Source organism: Nuphar pumila, chromosome 2 (genome assembly GCF_984573655.1).
Source record: "Nuphar pumila chromosome 2, dmNupPumi1.hap1.1, whole genome shotgun sequence".
NCBI lineage: Eukaryota > Viridiplantae > Streptophyta > Magnoliopsida > Nymphaeales > Nymphaeaceae > Nuphar > Nuphar pumila.
Window position 1 is genome coordinate 116,025,950 of NC_143250.1, and position 22,550 is coordinate 116,048,499.

The window sequence follows — 22,550 nt, forward strand, 5'->3', positions numbered from 1 at the left end:
TCAGCTTTTCAATGACTATAAAAACATAGGATTTTGACATCGAAGCAAAAAGGACTTAAGAAACAGAAAATATATATGTAATTTTTGCATATATTTTCTGTGATTTTTTCTTAAATATATGTGATTTTCTCCTATATATACGTCATTTTCTCCTATATATGCAATTTTCACATATATTTTCTATAATTTTCTATTAAATATATATGATTTTCTTTTATATATGTGATTTTTCTCGTATGTGGTTTTTTTCTATATACATAATTTTTTACTTAAATATATATGATTACCTCCCAAAATATATAATTTTTCTCTTAAATATATGAATTTCATGCATAAAAATTTGCATATATAAAAGAAACTCCATATATATTTTGGAGAAAACTATATATATAGAAGAAAAATCACATATGTTTAAGAGAAAATCACATATATTAAAGAAAATTTGCATATATTTAAGAGAAAATTGCATATTTAAGAGAAAAATCACATATATAGAAAGAAATCACATTTATTTAAAAGAAAATTGTATATATCAAAGAAAAATTGCATATATTTAAGAGAAAATCAAATATATAAGAAAAAAATCATATATAAGAAGAAATTGTATATATTTAGAAGAAAATCACATATATACAAAAAACTCACATATATTTAAGAAAAAATTTACATATATCTAAGAGAAAATTACATGTTTAGGAGAAAATTTGTATATATTTAGAAAAAAATCACATATATAAAAAATATATATATATATATTTAATAAAAAATCACATATATTTAAGAGAAAATTGCATGTATAAAAGAAAATCATGTATATAAGAGAAAATTGCATATATTTAAGCAGTCATAAAAAAATAGATGTAAAACCTATATGTAAAAAAATTTAAGCAATCATAAAAATCATATATATATATATATATAGTCGAACAATCATTGTTCTCATTGTTCTCATATCTATATCTCTCTGCTTCTATGACGAAAACCTACATTTTTATAATCGTTGAAAAGCTTAGACATAGGCCTATAACTTTCGTGTTTTAAGTTAGAGCTAAAAACCTTTATAGACCTCCTATTTTTCAGATCCAAAATCGGAATAGAAGCATGATCTACAATCTGAAATAACTGAACAGTCTATCTTCCAAATGATGTTTATCTTCAACCACTTATCATATCAAAGTGATCTTGATGACGTTAAAAAGCTAACGTCTTGATTTATATCATCTTGATGACGTTAAAAAGCTAACGTCCTGATTTAGATCTAAAATTTCTTTTGTTTTTCTCAATTTTTAATACATGTAACTAAAAAATAGCATAGAACATACAAAAAAAAATAGTTCTAATATGCATAACATGCTTCTATTTTAATTTTGGAGCTCAAAAACAAGAACCTTAGAGAGGTTTTAGACTCTTAGTCAAAACAGAAAAATTATAGGCCTATGCTTTAACTTTTTGACAACTATAAAAAAGCAAGTTTTCAACGTTGGAGCGAAGAGATACAAACCTAAGAACAAAGACCAAAAAAATTAGCACAAATTTAAAAGAATGCATGTGCAAAAAATAAAAAAAACTTTTTAAATCTAAATATTTACAATTTGACATGTTAAGGATATCAAAAATTGTAGTTATTAGAGAAACACGTCAAATTAGGTGTACAGTACGGTTTTTCGAAAAACAAACTAATGTGGGGAAACTGCTCAGTTTATCACCTAATGCAGTGAAATAATGAAACCTCAAGCACCAGTTCTAGAGACATGACCAAAAAAACAAAATATTAACTCTTTTTTAGGTCCTCTACGGAAGTTTGTCTTTGTAATACATCTCCCGGAGGAGGGAAGTACTAATAAAATCATTTTGACTTCCCACGAATCACCAGTGTACTCCAGGAATATGATTCCTACCAGTTCTGGAAGTTATCATATGCAAATGAATACATGAATCACTCTACACATAGTATTCCAACAGGGAAGAACATTATTAAATAATCTCAACCAAAATCCCGAAATGGTGGGAATGCTGTTTACAACTCTGTCGTATCAGCAACTATACAATCTGCAGAAGAGATGAAAGCACTATTGCTTGACACAAACGTTACCCATGAATTATCGCTGTGGTTACTCGCTGTTTTATTGCATCCTTGCAAACTAATATTCTAATATACAAACCCCAGGAAGTTCTGCCATGGCTTCTGTTGTTGAAACTACCGAATTATCTGAGTCACTATTCCAACAGCAACTGTTTGACCAGACGCTCGCAGGTATGCCCTCCCAAGAGCCCTATAGTTTGAGAACTCCTCAACACAGAGTTCTTTACCCAGAATGACCTGATGTTAACAATTTCACTGACATCAATCTTATTGATGTAGCTTTTACAGAATCTGTTATTGTTACTAACGCAAAAGCCAACAAAGAAGTGCAAAGTAACTTATAGAGATCTAGGTTACCTCGACCATAGCACTCTGCTTGGAGGTAAGACACCGTGGGGCTCTTTTTGAGATCTTTGCAGTTTTAGGATCAAGCAAAGATACAATCTTCTCGATTCTTGCAGCTTCTTTGGCGTGATGTATGTGGAACTCAACCTACAATTTTGCTTATCACACACTGAACAGGATGTCTTAAAAAGGCAAAGAAAAGCACTCATGGACATTCACCTGAGATCCAACTATGATTGGCATTTTAATGTCCAAGACCAACACCTTAAGCTCTAAATGGGAAGCCACTGCTACTGGAAAATCTGGGTGGCACAAGACCCCACCCGTCATCAAAGAAGTCCCATCAACTCCTTGCAAACCAACATCCACATTGTCTCCTGCTCTGGCTATACTGCATGCATGTGAATCTTGTTCAATGCACCGTACTGTTGCAATGTCTCCTGACGGCATTACCAGGACCTGCAAATAGCATGCACGTAAGCCATCACTAGGTGAATATGCAGGCTATTTTGAATATTCCCACATTCCGTATAAATCATGTTACCCCGAAAACAAAGAATGACATAATTGCATGAAGATGAGAAAGGTTACCATGAGTTTAAATCAAATAAATGCTTAAATTTACATGAAATCAAAAGGTTTGGACTCTCTCTCCAACGTGACCCAAGTCTTTTGTGCATAGCAAAAGAAACTAATGATGTGTCGGCGTCAATTTCGCCGCCTTCATTGAACAGTCTCACATGAATGTCAAACCTTAAAAGGGCAACAAAATGCAACAAGACAAGCAAAGCAGAATGTCGTAAGAGCCTCACCTTTGTACCATTTCTGATGGCTCCAGCCTCCACTTTACCACTGACAGCTGCCTGTCCCAGTGAACGAGACTTTATAACATCACATATAGGCAACCTTAGTGGTTTGAAAATCTCACGTTCTGGTGGCTGCAAAGAGTCAATGGCATCCAGGAGATGAAATCCTTTGTACCTGCCACACACCTCATATAAGAGAATTTCTACAGTTGTATGCATGAAATATCAAAATCAATAGACCAATCAGATGAATATTTTGGTCGATAAATATGCCAGATTTTCACACAAATCTAGAGGTTGAATGCACTTGTAGTCAAGACTTCATTGAAGGTAAGAAATGATTCTTGAGCCAACTATATGAAGGCCTAGCACAATTTAGTAACCTCGACCGATGGTGAGTGATGAAAAAATTTCATCTGGAAGATAAAATATTTATTGCAAAGATATAGAAAATTATGAGTAATTTTCAAAAGCCACCTAACTTATCAGCTATTTTCTAAATCCGCCTAACATTTTAGTTATTATATTTAATCACCTGATTTTGTAAGTCCTGTTCTTAGTTGTAATTTGTGTACAAGTCTAGTACTAATTTAGTACTAAAATCTACCAAATCCACTTAGCATATGTTTCTTTGGTGGCATGTTTACACCGTTTCAAGGGTCACAAATAGAAAAGGTTGCATTTCTTGAAGTCTGGTTGAATATGCCTTCCACCCTAAACAATATTGTACACCAATATTCTTCCTTCAGATGGCATTTCTTATAAACTAGGCAGAATAAATCAAAACAAGACCATGAACCATGAACTCAAACCCTCCAATTAAGATAATACCAAGATTTCAAATATCTGAGTTGTGGAAAGATGGTAAAAAGTAATAACTATACAAGTCGTGGAATAACATACACCCATTTAGAATCTGGTTATCAGGGGCAAGAGAGAGAGGGGGGGGGGGGAAACAGATCAGTTTTTGCTTCGGTGGAGAGATAATGACCTATCAATTCTGGGAAATTTATACAGAAATAGATGGAAATGGTTTCACAAATTAACTTTCATTCTTCACGTCAATTTTAGCAAAAAAAAATGCAAGCAGCATTAACTATTTCCAGTGATGAAGAAAGTAGCACAACAATTGAAACAAGACTATAAATGAACACACACCATGAAAAACGAGGTTCAGTTGAAGCTGCAGCAAGATTTTGGTTTTCCATAGCACTCAAGGGGACCCATAAAAGAAGTGATTCCTTAAATCCACAGGAACGGAGAAATGCTCCAAGCTGCACCTTGATGGAATCAAACCTTTCTTTAGAATACCCTACTGAGTCTATCTTGTTTACAGCAACAACTAGCTGCTCAACACCAAAACTGCGGACAAGCTGTGCATGCTCCTTTGTCTGTCCTCCTCCTCCATTTAAACCCATACCTGCCTCAAAGGAACCAATAGAGGCATCTACAACAAGAATAGCCGCATCTGCCTGTGTAGCACCAGATATCATATTTGGAACAAAATCTTTATGCCCTGGTGAGTCAAGCATAACAATATGAAATTTCTTTGATTCAAAATGAGCAACAGCAACAGCCATGGTTATTCCTCTTTCCCTTTCCTCAACACTTTCATCCAGTGCCCATGCATAGGCAAACGAACCTTTCCCCTGCATTAAATATAAGGACTAAATTTGAGGTTCTTGTTGAAATGTCAACCATCAAGCCACAAATAAACATGCGAATAAAGTATAACACCTGCTGTTTAGCTTCCTTTTCATTCTTATGCATATCCTTCTGAGAAATCCGCCCTAGAATGTGCAGAAGTCTTCCTGACAGTGTTGATTTGCCAGAATCAACATGGCCAACCTATGTGTGGTAATGAAAGTGAAAAAAAGGATACATAAGTCAATCTACAGATATTTTAAAGTAGAATTTGTTACATTGTTCAAGCTAAAAATTAAAGCTATATAAAAAAGTGAAAAAAAGGATACATTAGTCAATCTGCAAATATTTGAAAGTAGAATTCACTACTTTATTCAAGCTAAAAATTGAAGTCTATATAATAAAATATTTCCATGCACTTCAACTAGAGTCAATGGCCTTACAATGGCAACATTTAGCTGAGATAAGCCCCCTTCTTTTTTATCAGGAAACATCCATGTCTCTGGTTTGTATGCATCTAATGAAGCAGCTTTTCTGGTATCTTTAATTATCTTTGGAGAATCAGAAACTGTATTCAGTTTCAAATTACGAAAACCGCCAACTGGACTCTGTGGTTGATTATCTTTGAGGAAAGCTGAACCATTGCTTGTGTACCTCTTGTTATCTGCTCTCTTGTCATCTGCCTTTAACTGTACAACTTCCACAGAATATTTAGATGATGAAGCCCCTATTTTTGAATCATTAGGCAAGAAATCAACAATCCCCTGCTTTTTGTTTGTGCCCAAAGAAGTTTTTGATAATGCAACTTGTGAGCTTCCTGTCATGAAGAGAGAAAAAAGAAAAGCTTCTCAATGATCCATAATTAGATCAAAACACTCAAAGGTGATGGTCATTGTGCCCAGAAAAAAGAAAAAAAAATACAGACTTTAAGGAAACATGTATTATGTATTATAGATTCATGCAACCTACATTCAAAAACAGAAAGGGTTCAGACTTGAATGGCAACAAAAAATGAAGGTGAAAATTATACATTCACACCATTTTCTTCCATCAAGGGGTTCAGCAGGTGGAATTCTCATCATGTGGTGCTACCCCAAGAGGGTTCCTGGGGTTCGATAGGGGACTATTCGATCTCAGTAGAATTTTCCCCAACTTTACTAGAGGATAGGTTTAGATAGTGCATGTTTATATATATATATATATATTTGGTTAATTAAAGGGGTAAAAAGGGGATCCCTTAAGAGTCATTGGGACTCTCCCCAACGGTCACAAATGTAACCGTTGGGGAGCTCCCAACGACTCTTTTGGGGGCTCCCCTTGGCCCCTCTTGTGGTGTATGTAAAGGGGACTTCTCCCCTATTCTTCTTAATGCTTTTTCAAGCATTTCAATAAATGTTCCACTATTATTTCAAGTTCTCTTTTCTCTTGTGTGTTTTTGGTGTTTGCACCTTGTGGCATATTGTATTTTGTCCAGTAGAGACATTATTCTTATGTGATTGTGACTTCTTGTAGTCACTTTATGACATTGTTTTCGGCACTTGAATTTCCTTACATGGTATCAGAACTCTTAGGTGTTGGAAGCACTGTTGGGACTTCTTTCTCTTATGTTGGAGTGTTATTAAGCCTCGTACTCTTGTTCTTCCGCAACGGCCAACAAAGATGCAAAGATAGACCTCTTATTCAAATTAAATGGGATCAACTATAGAATGTGGACGGCCGTTATGGAAAACAACCTCAAAGGTAAGAAACTTTTGGGATATGTATGTAGAACCGTTCTGGAACCACAATTGAAGTTCACCGAGAAGGAATGTAATGAAGAAAAAGCGGGTGATAAAGAAAAGGCCAAAGCTATTGAAGTTTGAGAAAGTGAGCATGCCAAAATATTGGACATGGTTCATGAATAATGTAGAGCTCAAGACTTTTGCTAATCTAGTCAAATTTAAAAAGGTAAATGAAGCATGGTTCTTCATGAAAGGTATGTACACTCAAAAAGACTTTGCTAGACATTTCTTTTTACAAGAAAAAGTAAGAGGAATCAAGCAAAGAGATATGAGCATAGATACTATTATAGTACTTTATCTCTTCTATGGGATAAACTTGCTCCCCTTGAACCACAATGAGAAGGAAGCGCTATTGCCATGAGGGAAGAGAAAATTGAGAGACAAAGATTTTTTCAATTTATTCATGGGCTTCGTCCCGAATTTGAACAACTAAGAGGATCCCTTCTTCATAAAGCTTCTACTCCTTTACATATCATGAAGATAAGGGTTAGCTTAACAAGAACATTATGAAATGTGATATGAGAATAGGAAGAGGGATCAACTGAAAAGGAAGGAATATGAATGGTCAGTTAAAGTAAACGACTATATGCTAATGATTAAGATGTCAGAGAAAAGAAACTATGCAAGAAAAGTAATAAAAGAAGGATAAAGAAGATGATAAAAATAATGAAGATAACAAATAAAGACATTTCGGGGAACATTTCCTTAATCAATCCAGGAATCTGTCCAAAAGTATGTAGATCAAGCACTGTCTATTACTACATGAATACACTTTGGATTCCTTCAAAATACCACACACCCTTTTTATATACTACAACCTAATTTCCATCTTGAATTGGAGGAATAATTACACGGGTGACCAGCAATGTAAACATACAATTTCTACAAATTCTAAAAAAATAATTACCAAAAAAAGAAATATTGAATCATCACATGCAGTTGGAAGAAAAACGTGCCTTTTTTACTCTTCCCAGAATGTTTTGCAGCAGACACCAGGTCATCCGGGGAGGAGCTATCAAATTTGAAAGGCGCTGCAATGCATCAATTCAGTTATTCGATGGTAATAACAAATAAAAACAACTCAAATTAAGAATGCAAAGCTCATATAATTGAGGAACTCATCTCCAGGTTTATGACAGATTAAAAGATACTAAAGATTAGATTTGAGTGGAGAGCTAGAATTTGTAAGAACACAAAATAAGTACAAAGGCACTAATTCACCATTAGCCAACCTATATTAAAACGGCATCTTAAATCAGGAATAATAAAAGCATCCAGAAAATCAGAAAAATTCCCCTGAATCTTTCCAACCCCATGGGAGTTATCAACTTCTTTGCTCAAAGAATATAGTGGCTGAAACATAACACCCATTTTTGACTTCTGAGCAGGCAATGCTGGGAAAAGAGATTTGGCCAATTTTGAAGCTCCCAGACCTTTGCATAATTCATCAACTGCATGAAATAGACTACAGTGACAGTTTATACGGAAAAGCAGAAGACTTTCATGAAGTTCAACTGAAAATATCAACTCAGCATATGTTTTGGAGCGGGGGTTGGGAAGTGGGGATGCATGCTACCCAAAGTAAAAAGTTAATACACATTCACTAACCTGCTTCCTCATTAGCTTTCCTTAAGGATTCGACAGGCAAATCACGAATTACACCACAAATATCACAAGATGTTAAGTTCTCATCGTTATCATATGTGCAAATTCCACAGCGCCAAGAACCAGGTTTAGGCAAGATCTCATCAACATTAGACTCCTTACCTGTTAAACAACAATAAGAATAGCAGATAAAAAGATTATTTTGGAGTCATGGACAAGAAATGCTGACCACACACAAGCCTAGACTGTTTATCTAATATGAATATAAAATGCTTAATGGAAAATGCAACAATTACGAAGTGGAAACATTCAGACTGTAAAGCCAGAAGTTTTTCATGCTAACCATAGAATGACTAATCAAAATATTACAACAAATAGCATAATGTACCTGAAAGACTAATGCTTTTTAGTCACAATGACATATACAATGTAAGATTGATGAATTGCAGTTCCCTCGTATCCATATTATCTTAACAGAAGCTTCTGATAAGGTGAAACAAAATATGGAAGAAGTTACTGATTCTATGAAAGTATACCCATTAAGTTCTCAGCTATGCACAGCAAGAATCATTTTTTTTATTATGTCAATTAAGTACTCATATTGAAATGCCAGGAAAGATGAAAGTCTATTTATTTCAACATAACATGAATGGTAATGTTTCATGATTTTTGTCATCTTACTGTGTGTCGCCCGGTTGAATTGAATAAACAGCAAAGTTCATTTATGCAATTTACCATATCAATTAGTATAAGTAACAAAACAAAAAAAAGATATATGATTATTTTTTCTGAATATAAAAAAAAGTAACAAAAAGAAAGGAGATATAGAAGTCTGATATTTCCAAAGGTAAGAAAAAGTTTATATTTAACAAAGAGACTGCAAAAAAGGGGGGGAAAGGACAACCAATGAACTGATAAGAAAACACGTGAAAGAACAACTAAATTGATGGAATAAAGAAAAACAGGAGAAAATGAGATCAAAGAACAAGACTCACCTTCACAGATACCTACTCCAATGCCATTTAGAAATCCACTATAGAGTTATGAAATAGAGGAAAAGATTGCCTTGAAGCCAAGAGGTTCATCCTCTAATAGATTGGATGTCCGCAGCATTATATTGTAGACAACTTAATTTTGATCAATGGGAGTTTTGGGAATCCGACCTTTGGATTAAGTTAGAAACAATTGGGACTTCTACAGAGATTGGATGCAGTTACTATCTGTACGCGGAATCCCTAACTAAAATGGATATGTACAAGATCCTGGTTTTTCTTGTATCAATTTTGATATTGTGGAATACTCCAAAAGCATGGTGTTTCGAATAAAAAATAAAGTTGATCCCTCTTTAGTTGCAATTTTTAACCTTTGAAAAGATATTTTCAGTTTTCGCCTAAAAGATGAATTAAAGTAGGTGTCAACTTTCAAACACATAAAATCACTAGAATCCAACACCAGGATCAGGAGTTATGACCCAAACGAGTTGTTTCATGTTTGGATATCAACCTGTATAAAAGTTAAGCCCACGTTGGGAGCAATTTTTGACAACCAAAATGCCTTTTTAAGGTTTACACAAAAAAGAAGAATTAAAGTACAAGGTGCTAATTTTCCAATGCAAAAAAAAACACCTAAATCAGAGATAGAGATCAAAAGTTATGGGCAAAACAAGATGAATTCTCTGAAACGTGGTTTAGAACTGCTAAAGACAGTGTAGGTTGTCATTAGCAATTTCTTGAATTCTCATTAGCATGTCTAAGAAACTCTAACAACCTAGGATGTCGTCATATGAATCATACCTTATTTGACTCAATCTCGCATGAGGAAGGAGAATAATACTGGAAAAGATTTCCTCGCAGCAAAGAAAGCTCATCTTCCAATACATTGGATCAAGGTTGTAAGTATTGTATCGTTACCCATATCGGTCGGGCCCAAAGTAATACCATATCGTATCATAAATTTTTAACAAAAAAAATCTAAAAAAAAAGCAAAAATTCTAAAAAAATCATATCACATTAAACAATGATGAATTGCACAAAATACAATCATAAAATCACATATGAAGCATTTATGTCTCTATGAGCCGCATAAGACATCATCAAACATCAACCAATACAGAATCATAGATAATATTGCATGCATATCTCACAAAAAAAATGCAAAATATTAAATATCTCATAATTAAGAACATGTCACAAGACTCATACTTTCATATTACATAAACAAAAATATTATGACAATAGTTGAACTCGATTTTTAATCGGTTTTCACTCATTACTTGAGTGTGTCATTGCCATGCCGGATCATCTTATGCCATCTTTGTAAAAAAATTGTGAAAATGCACTTTTTTTTACCTTAACCCACTTCTTTGGGTGAAAAACGGTGAAAATGCACTTCTAATGGCCTCTAGACAAATGGAGAAGTCGGCCCTCAAAAGGTATTTAAAACCCAAAATGAAAAAAAAAAATTTGTCAACATTTTTAAATTGCGCCGAAGATGTATCGTACGATACACACTCGTATCGTGATACAAGTGTGTATCATATCGCAAAACACAAAAGTAACAATATGGATCGTACCATGCCATCCTATCGCAAAACCCAAAAGTAATAATACTTACAACACTTCATTGGATGACTCATATATTCACTTTTCAATTTTAAATTACTAAAAGTTCAAGTTGTCACTTTTTAAAAATTGAATTTGGAATTGTGTCTCTCTAAAATAAGACTCATTTTACCCCAAAATATAACCACAGTTTCAAAAACACCATTTTGGGCGTGTTCAAGACATTCCAGCCAGTTGATGCCTACTAACATTAATTTAAAAGGTCTAATGTTAGATAAACCTCATATATATATATATATATATATATATATATATATATATATATATTAGTCATAAATATCAGTCTCGATTATATCTCGGCAAGGTTATTTCTCCCTATAATATAGGTTAGGTTGATAAATCTCAACCCTTAAAGAAATAAAAATTGCAAAAATAAGTCATAAAATCAGACGTTTAGATAATCAAATATTACATGTATAAAAATATAACAAAAGAAATATGTAAAAAAATTTAAAAGAAATAAAACATATTATTAAGATATAGAAAAGACATAAAAAAAGTAAAAGTGACTGAAAATATCACGATATTATTGTGATAATATCACTATAATTTTTTTATATCTCACAATATTTTACCTTTAATAATCTTTACCCATTAAAAAGTTATATATAGCTGACATCTGTAACTATGATAATATATATATATAACATAGACACTTCTAGGGGATACCACACCCACGACAAATGGGTGCGGCGAGACTCAGGTCACATCGCACGGGTGTGGTCAACCTCCCCCTGGTGCAGTCAACATGCACTGATGCTTAAATGGTCCAAAATAGACTTGGTCAACTCTCACCGAGTCCATTTTTGTTCAACTTTTTTTAATAATAAAAACTTTTAAAAAAGTGTAAAATTTAAATAAAAAAAAAGTGTAAGTAGGGGCACCATTCTCCCTGCCCTAGAAGCTCCTCATTTGTGTTGTCCTCTGCCTCTCTGTTGCACCCTTCTCCCCACCAGCAGTGGGTCTCCGGAGGGCTATGTCACAATGATACGGGTACGTATGAGTACGTGACTCGTGTACGCGATTTCAGAAAAATTTTCAAAAGATATTGTGACACACATACATATATTTGTATGAAATATTTTGTATTATTTCTTTCAAAAATGTTTTTATTTAATACTTATGAAAGCATGTTGATATTAATAATATAATTAATATAACATATTTTATATAACTCACTTAAAGAGAATTTTTGTAATATTTATTGAGAAGACTCTTAAATTTCTCATAAATCATAATGTAATCACATGATTGATAAAAAATAGGGAAAATTCCATTTAGTGGCCAACCTTTTGCCCCTAATTCTAAATATGGGGCCTCACATTTCTGAAATTCCAAATATGGGTCAACCTTTCCCTATAAACTGCCAAAAAGGGCCTGCATTTAATATTGTCCTTTACCTCAGCTTATATCACAAGCCAAATTACCACAATCAATTTTTAAAATTTCAAGAGACAATACAAGAAAATGAAAAGGAGTCATATTTTCCAAGATGACATGTCATCTCTCTCTCTCTCTCTCTCTCTCTCTCTAAGGTTTTATATTTTTACAACACGGTGCAAGCAAGCAGCCAGGTGTTATAATCTGGATCATCAGGCCTGATTAAGGCCTGGGTCTGATCAAGTTCTGATTGACCTGGATCCTTTGAGACCCAGTTCTGATTCAGACATGGGTCAAAGCAACTGAGATCTGAATCAGACCTGCACCTATCTTGGCCCAGGTCAGAGTCGGACCTTGGTCAAAAGCAACTCAGGTCTCTCTCTCTCTCTCTCTCTCTCTCTCTCTCTCTCTCTCTCTCTCTCTCTCTCTCTATATATATATATATATATATATATATATATATATATATATATAGTAGTCAGTAGTGTTTGCTACCCTCGTGGGTAAGGAACCCTCTAGTGAAAAAATGTAATATTTTTAGTTTTTTCAGCTTTTTTTTGCACATCTGTCCCTCGAAACTGACAGTTGGATCCTGTTTTCCTGACATATATATCAGATTTTACAAGGGTTGAAAAATCAAAGGCTTACAATGTACCGAAATTTCAAACCTCAAGAAAGCATATTTTTACGTTAAAAAACTACGATCCAAGGTCGATTCCTATTATTTTGACCATGCTGAACACATCCATGAGGCCAGATTTGGTCAAAAGTCAAAACAACTTCCCCTATGAGTTCCAACTAGGGGGGTTCCTTACGCATGAGGGTAGTGATATATATAGGGATAATCTAACATTAAACTAGTTGTGTTTAACATTAGATAGATTCAACCTTATGAAAATGATTAAAACATCTTTAAAATAATGGCATTTTTAAAATGCAAGGTTACTTCTTGAGGTCAAAAATGTAATTTTATAGCTTCGTAAAGTTACTTTTTTGGAAAATGTATTTGACTTTTCAATTCCCTCCAAGTTCAAAAGACCTATAATGCCCAAAAAAGTAATCATGTGTTTTAAAAATACCATTTTGTAAGGGTATTTTAGTCATTTTTATAAGGTTAAATCTATCTAATGTTAAACGTAACTAGTTTAATGTTAGATTAACCCATATATATATATATATATGGGAAAGCATATGGTGGTTCAGTATCATGATAGCACACGGTGGTTCAGACTCTTGTTTGTATAGATCTAACCACCAAATGGTAAATCTAATCATCCAAATGTTTTAACATGGTTTATTTACTATATTGGAAGGTTTTATCATGTCCAATACACCATAAGATTCTATTTATAAGACAGGTACAATCAACTGCTCACAATTGATGAAAATAAGGAGATATAAAACATCATATTCAAGTCAACTTTAATACAAAAATAATAAATAGAATATGTTAAACATGATCCAACAATAAGATTTTGCTTTTGGAGCTTAGATCTACGTAAATCAAGTGTGTACCACCATAAAAGTGTTGTGTGTGTGTGTATATAGCGAGAGAGAAGGGAGTAGCTGCCAACAGGGTTGGCAGGCAACCCTTGCCAGCGCACCAGCATTGTCCATCGTGGGAGATGGACGGCACTAAAGCACCCCGCATGGGCGTTGCGCATGAGCAGCCTCTAAAGATCGTTCAGCAGAAAAAAACTAATGCACGACGTCCATCACGAGGGAGTTGGCACCTAGTGCCATTGCCAGCTACTCTCTCTCTCTCTCTCTCTCTCTCTCTCTCTATATATATATATATATATATATATATATATATATATAGTAGAGCATAGGTGATATGTGCTTAATGGGTTTTTCTGCACTTCCATTGTTTTTTTGCAGTTCCGATCCCATAAATGTGTGTGGCATGGTCGATTTACGAGGAATCCACACCTGGATCAGGTGGTTTCGATGAAAAAAATGATATTTGGAGCCTCAACAATTTACAAAGATTTTGGACCATTGATTTTTTGAACCTTATAAAAATCCACCCATGTGTCAGAATAGAACGCTTCAAGAGCTGATCCCTATAAAATCAAGTACATAGATCACATATGTACAGTTTGAATTTAAAGATAAAACAAAAAAACCTGAAAACCCCATTAAGCATGTACCATTAAGCACCTACGCTCTAATATATATATATATATATATATATAGAGAGAGAGAGAGAGAGAGTTTACTAAGTACAATTACAACAATGCCCCCAACTTTACATACAGTTCCATATTATATATTACGCTAACTGCCATCAAATTAAGAAGAGAAAACCTCCTATGCATCCCCGAAGTTTTGCAAAACTCACTCGAGTCAACTGTTGGTGAAAGAACTAAAATACTACTGTCTTGCCAAAATATTATGGAACTGCAAATGGCTCTTTTATGGACTTTCCACTGACTTATAGGCCTTCTGGTGACTTCTCTAATACCTGACACTGCTTTGTAAACCTGATATGAACATGGTTTATGGATTTTCACTAGGTTGACTCAATATACCTGATTAAGAGCATCATCCAAATGGGACCTTAGTGTGTGGTAGCATCTGACATGGCTGTAGCAAGGAAAAAGGAATATCCTCGGAATATAATGCAGGTCACGAAATTTAACCACAATAAATTATTTAAGAAAACAGCACCTACTGTTTTGCATCTCAACACTGCACGGCATTAACAAAATCCAATTATCATGTTAAACTGGCCATAGCTGCATAAAGATTGGCAATCGTACAGCAACATTATTCATATGGCTTTTGCAAGCCCTTGCCACTGTACATTGAAATAGTACATGGAGGTGCTTCGCACATAAAATGTCATATGGCAGTTCAATCTTCCAAACGATGTGTGAGAATGGTACTGATGATCTAACAGCTCCCAACTGGAATTAAGCATCTCGAATTAGATGTTATGGATTGTAGACATCAGGCAGATCATGGAACTGCATAATCATCTAATTGAAGATGTCAACTCCAAGCAGTTGACAACAATCCAGAGAGAACTCTCTAAGCTTTAAGTTTCTAAGAACTTGGAAATCAAATTCATCATTGATTACATTAGAAACAGATAAGGGAACAAAAATGGAAAACAAAATGTTTTCCAAATGACAAGAAGACAAGAAACCCCTCATCATTTATGAATAAGTAGTGATATCAACTATTAAGAATAAAAAAAAATTATTTGAACGCACATGAGAATTCATGTATAGGTAATCATCCAAGGCAGTGAGAAAAAGTTTGGACCAATCAAGAATATAATCAACTAAAGAAACTTTACTAAAACCAACCATCATCAAAATCATAGTCATAGTTGTCATAGTTGTCATAGTAGTCATAGTCCTCGTCATAGTCAATCCCGTATTTCACTTTTCGAGGCATGGTCCTACAAAACAAACAAAGCAAAGAAGAAACAATTCCTTGACAGTAAGAAGATAAATAGATGGACTGTGCAGAAACAGAGAAATGTTATAGTTTGGCATCTTGGATATAGTAGCATATAGATCACATAAGAATAAACAACCATGGTTAATCAGCTAAGAGCCTAAGACTGTATCAAGACAGTATCAGACATTGAATACAAAAGAAATAAAGTTCCTTTCTGTAACACTACAATTAACCATAAAATCATGAGTGGGTTTTTTATGTGAAACTGCAAATATGAGAACATTTTGCATAATGTAGATACACATTTTTTTGAGACGGTAGCAGTGTAGTTTTATTATCTTTGGCCCACTTCATATGGTAACCAAAGTGACATTTATGTTATATTTTCAGAAATATCTGTCAATCTCTTAGAGAGTATAAAATGAACATTCACCCTTTATCATAATCAAGATATTAAGAATTTCGGACATCTAATGCTTTCTCAATTTTACATAATACTTCTTGCCTTTTATCTAACTTAGATGTAGCAAACATTAGCAACAGTGCAACCTTGATAACATACTGGAAAACTATTTAGCTATAATACAATCTATTAAAAGAGTAAGGAAACCTACTATAGAAAGAAAAACAAGCTTCTCAAGAGATAGAAGTCACCATTTTTAAAAACCAGTAACATCTGAGGTATATCCTCCACACACTTTAAGAGTTTAAATGGTGGTGTAGAGTTGGAGGTAGCCCCATCAGCATGAGTTTGGAAACCCAAGATTGTTGCAAAGGCCAAGCACTCCATTGTAAAAAAATTAAAAGGGTATGAAATCTATTATATATATATGAAAATAATGTAACAACTCCTAAAAATCATTACAAAACTAATACAATGAAATTATCAATTATGTCATTTGGACACCACTTAGCTTGCAGGTCATGTTCTAACACGACAAGACCAATACCAACACTAGACCATAGTTCCAGAGTGGGAATCGAAAATGGGAAACAGTACAGAAAATGGAATCGGGAATCAGTCATTTCAAATTTTAAAGTGGGCAGGAAGCGATATGTGAAATCATATGACATACTGACAACTTAATGGAGATAAGAAGAAAACTTTGAAGAAAGGAAGATCACTATCAAGAACTATATCATTCTATTAGAAAATATCTAAATCAATTAGTTAAGAGAATAAGATACAAACATACATATATAACAAAAGTACAAAATATTGAAAAAACAATGTCTTAGTAAGCTTACTTTGGACACTATACACACAATAATGAGTTTGTGCAGTAATGTATGCATACTTTATCACATATTCCAAATCTACGAAAATCGTTAATTTTTTCATCTAAAAGACAAACTTATGAAGCAATAACAAAATATATTTATATCATCTCAAAATTTGCAAAAGAAATTTTACATCCAAATAATGTCATACTTATATTACTATAACTTTAAAAAAAATTCTAACAATCAAATAGTGTCATGACAATAGCTTAAAAACTCGTTGAGTCAACCCGGAGACTCGGTTCAACTCGGACAGTTACTGGGTCAACCCAGTGAATGACCGGAAATGAAAAAAAAAACTCGACCGAGCCAGCCCATGACTCAGCTGAGTCAGCAGACTTTAGGCATGAGTCATTCAAGTGCTACATATATATGACATATATTTTATATACATATCTATATTATATATAAATATATAATATGCAGACTATACATAATATATTAGTAATAAATATGTAAGATTAAATACATATTTTACATACTTTATGTAAAATATAAAGTTGACATGACTTGGTCGAGTCATCGAGTTGACCCGTCTAAGTCACGGGTCAACCCATGCCGGGTCGAGTTAGGAGTGTCACTGAGTTTCAAAACTAAGTTCATGACTTGAAATCGAGATTCCCATGACTAAGAATCGGGATCCTCATGATCAGGAATGAGGATTCCCACCTATCATAAGGGATTCCAGTAACTATGCACTAGACATGCCACACAACACTACTTGACAGAATCAAACCTATTCTGGAGATAATTTCATTGACTTCATCCATAGTGAAAATAATTTCACTGACTTCACCTATGTTCTTCGCCCTTATTTCTTAATTTATTTCCTATTTGTCTTTTTATAAACATTTTCAATTATTAATGAACCTTGAGCCTTGTCTTGGTAACTTGCAATTGTACAAGTCGATTGTCACCTATGAGGATAATTAAGTATTTTCACAGAAAAAGGCACATTCCCCAGTTCTACATTTAAAACTATAGCCATTTTTTTATGTGTACATTATTATTTCCTAAAAGGCCTTTGGTGGTGCAAATTAATGCAAGGAGCCATCATGGCAATGAAAATTGTAGTTAATTTGCGCAGGCCATGGACAACCTTTTTAATACAAACATGGGTGAATACAGAATCTCGACAACAAGATAAATGGCTTTTGTGGTCTGATCAAACACCAAAAAGGTGAAACTTAAAAACAAGAAATAAGATGTAGGCTGTGTGCCAAACAAACAAAAGGGAATGGGTAAACCATCTCTTCAAGTCCTACAGGAGTTATGCAGGTGCGGAGGTGCAGAAATAAAAACTACCTACTAGCCTCATTTAATTGGTGTGGCAGATTAACTAAAGTACTTACATTTAATTTATACTACTAAAGTAGGTACATTAAAATATAGAAAAATCAACACACATCAACTATTTTGTATTCTTCTTAAAGTAGCCGATCCTTTTGCAGTGACAGAACTTTTAGTTGCAGAATGCAGAGGAACCAAAGTATTCTCAGATACCGTCATCTTCTAGATAACACTCTTGTTGAGCTGCATGTTGTCCACCGAGATAGATTGCAATTGTTTACAACCATGATTACTTGGACAGTAATAAGACACTTACAATCATTTGCATTGCAACAATGCCCATTAATGTCCTTTATTTTGAATAAATTTAGTCTCATAACTAAAGTGCGGACAAAAGAGAAGTTCAAATCTCAAAAACTAATTATATAAAGCTGGATAATCAACTAAACTCAAGTTCATCAATAAAGAACTTCAACATGTCTGTTGCTTTAGCACTTTATGGATTATAAAAATAAATTTTAAAGTTGGTGATATTTTTGCTCTTCTCCCCCCATTATTTATCTGTAATTAGATACAATGATAGTAAACATTTAAAAACATAGAAAAAAATAAAATAACAATAATAGGCATAACAATTTACATATACAAAATACACTAAAAGATGGAACAAAGTAGCAGGGAAAATAAGACTAATACCTTATTTGGGAATGCTCAAAGATACTAAGACAAGTACCGGGAACCCAGAAACTCTTTGTCTTCAAGGCATGTCTCCAGGTGCATCTTTCTCAGCCATAGCTCATTCTACACAGATTTTATATCATGGAGTTGGATGACATATATATAATGGTTTCTTTCAAAGCTCAAAAATAGAAAAGTATAACATGCATGAAACATAGGCACCCTGCTGGTTGTCAACGTTAAACTACTGGAGGAGTTTAAAACTTTAAATGAATTGATTCCTGTAGAAATTTCAGCAAAGATCCACATGTTTTTTAGAGAAGTGCATGCCAAAAGCGTGTAGAGGAGCAAGAAGGGGGCCACCTCAAGAGAAGATAGGGAGTAGAAGCGTGATACACAAGCATAAAGCTGGCAAGATTTTCATCGCATGGCTCGAAGTCTCTAAATCCCTCAGTTGGACCCATTTCACATCTTTTGAATGCACTAGCAATGCTAGTGGGATAAGGGTCATTGGCATGCTGAACTTGCCAAGCAATGCAACAAAAACAAAAAGAACATGAAAATGTCCTAAATGTCCACTGAAATTCATGCATATTATACAGCCAAAAAGAATAGAAGTGTATAACAGGAAAAAAAACCTACAGGACATGGTTGATTTTGTGTATCTCTGGTTTGCTAGCACACTAGGATAGGATCACTCAAACTATAGGGATATGGGGCACTGGAATAAGATTATTTGTACTAAACAATCACATTAGGAGGTAGGATACCACCATTCATCTATCTAAGTATAGAGAACTGGAATATAGGTCATTTGGTCTCATTGATATCGCACACCTGATATGATGGCTTCGAATTATGACAACCACGGTAATGTGAACTCTGATATTTTTGAATGACAAAAAGCTCAATTGGGATCATATCAATTGAACTATGGAGACCAAAACATCAAGGCAGGATCATCTGAACCATGGATTCCACAGTATCATGGGGTAGTATCATTCAAAGCATAAGGACCACTGTGTGCTAGAATAGGAAGGTAAGATCATTAAACTATGTAAACCTGTTAGAATCCTGGTGGTTTAAGGACTCTGACTTTATGCACCTTAATCACTCTAGGGTCTTTTGGTGTATCGGTTAGGCACCTAACATTTGGTATCAAAACCACCATCACATCTCAACTCCGGAAGGGGTGACCTAGGAAAAGCACTACCTGGACCATAGTGAAAGCCGCCAAAAAATTGAAAGGGCTACCTGGAGTTAGAGGTGGGTGATGGGTTAGGCAGTCTGCCCGGCCTGGCTCAACCGTCCACGGGCTGAGCTTGGGCCTGTAAATTAGGTCCAAGCTCAGCCCAAGCCGGGCTTTGGCCCGGCCTGGCCCAAACCAGGCCGACACAGGCTGGGTCTGCCTGGCCTGGCTCAACCCTCCACGGACCGAGCTTGGGCCTTTAAATTAGGGCCAAGCTCAGCCCAAACCGGGCTTTTGGCCCAACCTGGTTTGCCGACACAGGCTGGTCCGCAGGCCGACACGGGCCAGCCTGTGGCCTGGCTCGGCCCGTGCATATATATAACATAAAAATATATTTTTTATATATAATAAAATAGGTCTGGCCGGGCCCGAGGTGGGCCATGGGATGGGATTTTCAAACAGGCCGGCCGAAACCAGGCTTTTGGCCCGGTCCGGCCCGTCAATGACAGGCAGGGCCATTGACCGGGCCAACCCATTGTCCACCCCTACCTGGAGTTAAGGCTAGAGTGAAAGCCGTCCTAGAGTGGTCCGCAGAGTACATCGGCCGCGAAGCATGGTGTATTTTTTGGATCCTGGTAGATTAAGGACTTGTCTTTGCACACCTTACACTATGCCCTCAACTCAAAATAGAAAACCTATAAAATATAGCCTAAACTATGCAAAACTGCAACCACAACAATCAAAAACATTGCAGCTACACCTTTCTGATGTTTCAACGACCTATTTGGTGTCACACCATCGGACTTGAAATATCACAAATTTCATGCTATTTAAAAAATAAACTAAATGGATAACCTATATCCTAAAAAAATATCATACATTATGAATATCATACATTATGAATATCATACATTATGCAAATTGAAAAAAAACAAATATAACCCCTAAAATCAAAACCGTATCCAGCACTCATTTATGGTTTGAAAAAAATAGAAAGAAAAGGAAGAGGAATAAGAATACCCAGCGACCAGCCACCAGGGGTGCGTGCCTGAGAGGCCTCCAGACCGCAGATGGTCAGATGCAGTCCGACAGATTATAGAGAGAGACTTAAGGGGCGCAGCGTGCGCACCACCAGAGAGGCCACCGAACGGCGGATGGGCCACACAGGAATCAGAGAGAGATAGAGAAGTCGGGGTCGACAAAAGGGGGGGTTGGGGTGTCGCGTAAAAGACGACACTGCCCGCCCAGTCGGGTCAGGATGGGCACTGACCTGACCTGTTGAGGGATGTTTGGGTCAGGGTGGGCACGTGACCACCTTAACATCAATGTGGCTCCTGGCTCCGCCCTGAGAATCGCGAGAGCGAGCAACGATAACACCCATGAACTCAAATACAAACAAACCAATGACAGTCAACCAAAAAACACTGAACCAATTCACGAAAAGAAACAACTTGCAATGATTTACCAGTAATACTACAGGAAGTCTCTAGAGTTCTTCAAGATCAACAACTAATCAGCAATTCATGAATCTTTTAAGTGGGTTTCACCGATTTTGGCGGTGGGTTCCAGTGGGAGCTTCATAATCCACAACAGAATAGCAGAGACAAAGAAAAGAGAAAATTTGTACTAGATTTGCTTACTTGATAAGGAAGCCAATGGGGAGAAACGGGATGGAAACACCCGAATTACATAGACGATACCTTCCTTCCTTATTCAGGAAACTTAGCGTTTGCCTTGCCGTTTGGGACTCCGTCTCTCAGAGTATGTCCGGAGAGGTGTTCAACTCAACCAGGTATGGATGCCCCCAACATCGACGGCGGTGAAAACGAAATTCAGGAAAATCGAGAGGGAGAAGGAGTCCAATTTTGTACAAGATTTGCGTACCTGATAAGGAAAGCCGATGGGGAGAAAGGGGATGGAAACCCCGACTTATAAATACGATACCTACCTTATTCAGGAAACTCGGCTCTCAACAAAAGCATGTTGGGAGAGGTGTGCAACTAGGATGCACAACGGGCCCAGCATGCTTAGGCTCTGCTCAGGCTCGACCCATTTAAGCGTGGTTCGAGAACTCGTTGGAAAAATAAATGAGCTCAAGCTCAGTAGATGTAAACGAGGCAATCCAGCTCAGATAAGCTCGGTAAGCCTGATTAAGCTCGCTGATATAGTTACGTGAAGAAATTAAAATTTATATATGTATATACTTTATTCAAAAAAAAATGTAGATACAAAGAAAAGTCTTAACCGTGAGTTATCGATCACCTTTGAATAAGGGTGGGCAACGGACCAGGCTGCGATGGGCCTAGCCGTCTCGGCCTGCCATTGGCCGGGTTTGGGTCAAGTTTTTAACCCTAGCTCATTAGTTACTAGGCCAAAACCTGGCCCGTTATGTACATGGGTCAGGCTCAGGTTTGCCTACGGAATACTGGGTTG

At 35.6% G+C, this 22,550-nt stretch overlaps 1 protein-coding gene across 1 annotated transcript; it reads right to left on the bottom strand.

Moving 5' to 3' along the window:
- Positions 1–1,901: 1,901 nt before the first annotated feature.
- Positions 1,902–21,869, bottom strand: LOC149846851 (Translation elongation factor EF1A/initiation factor IF2gamma family protein). The gene is made up of 12 exons (XM_089996611.1): positions 21,758–21,869; positions 15,583–15,677; positions 8,268–8,426; positions 7,892–8,110; positions 7,616–7,690; positions 5,322–5,695; positions 4,972–5,082; positions 4,393–4,883; positions 3,241–3,409; positions 2,648–2,887; positions 2,441–2,575; positions 1,902–2,320 (listed from the first exon to the last, which is right to left on the bottom strand). Exons 2-12 carry the CDS (start codon positions 15,671–15,673, stop codon positions 2,198–2,200), a joined length of 2,187 nt encoding a protein of 728 aa, XP_089852737.1. The 5' UTR covers positions 15,674–15,677; positions 21,758–21,869; the 3' UTR covers positions 1,902–2,197.
- Positions 21,870–22,550: the final 681 nt, after the last annotated feature.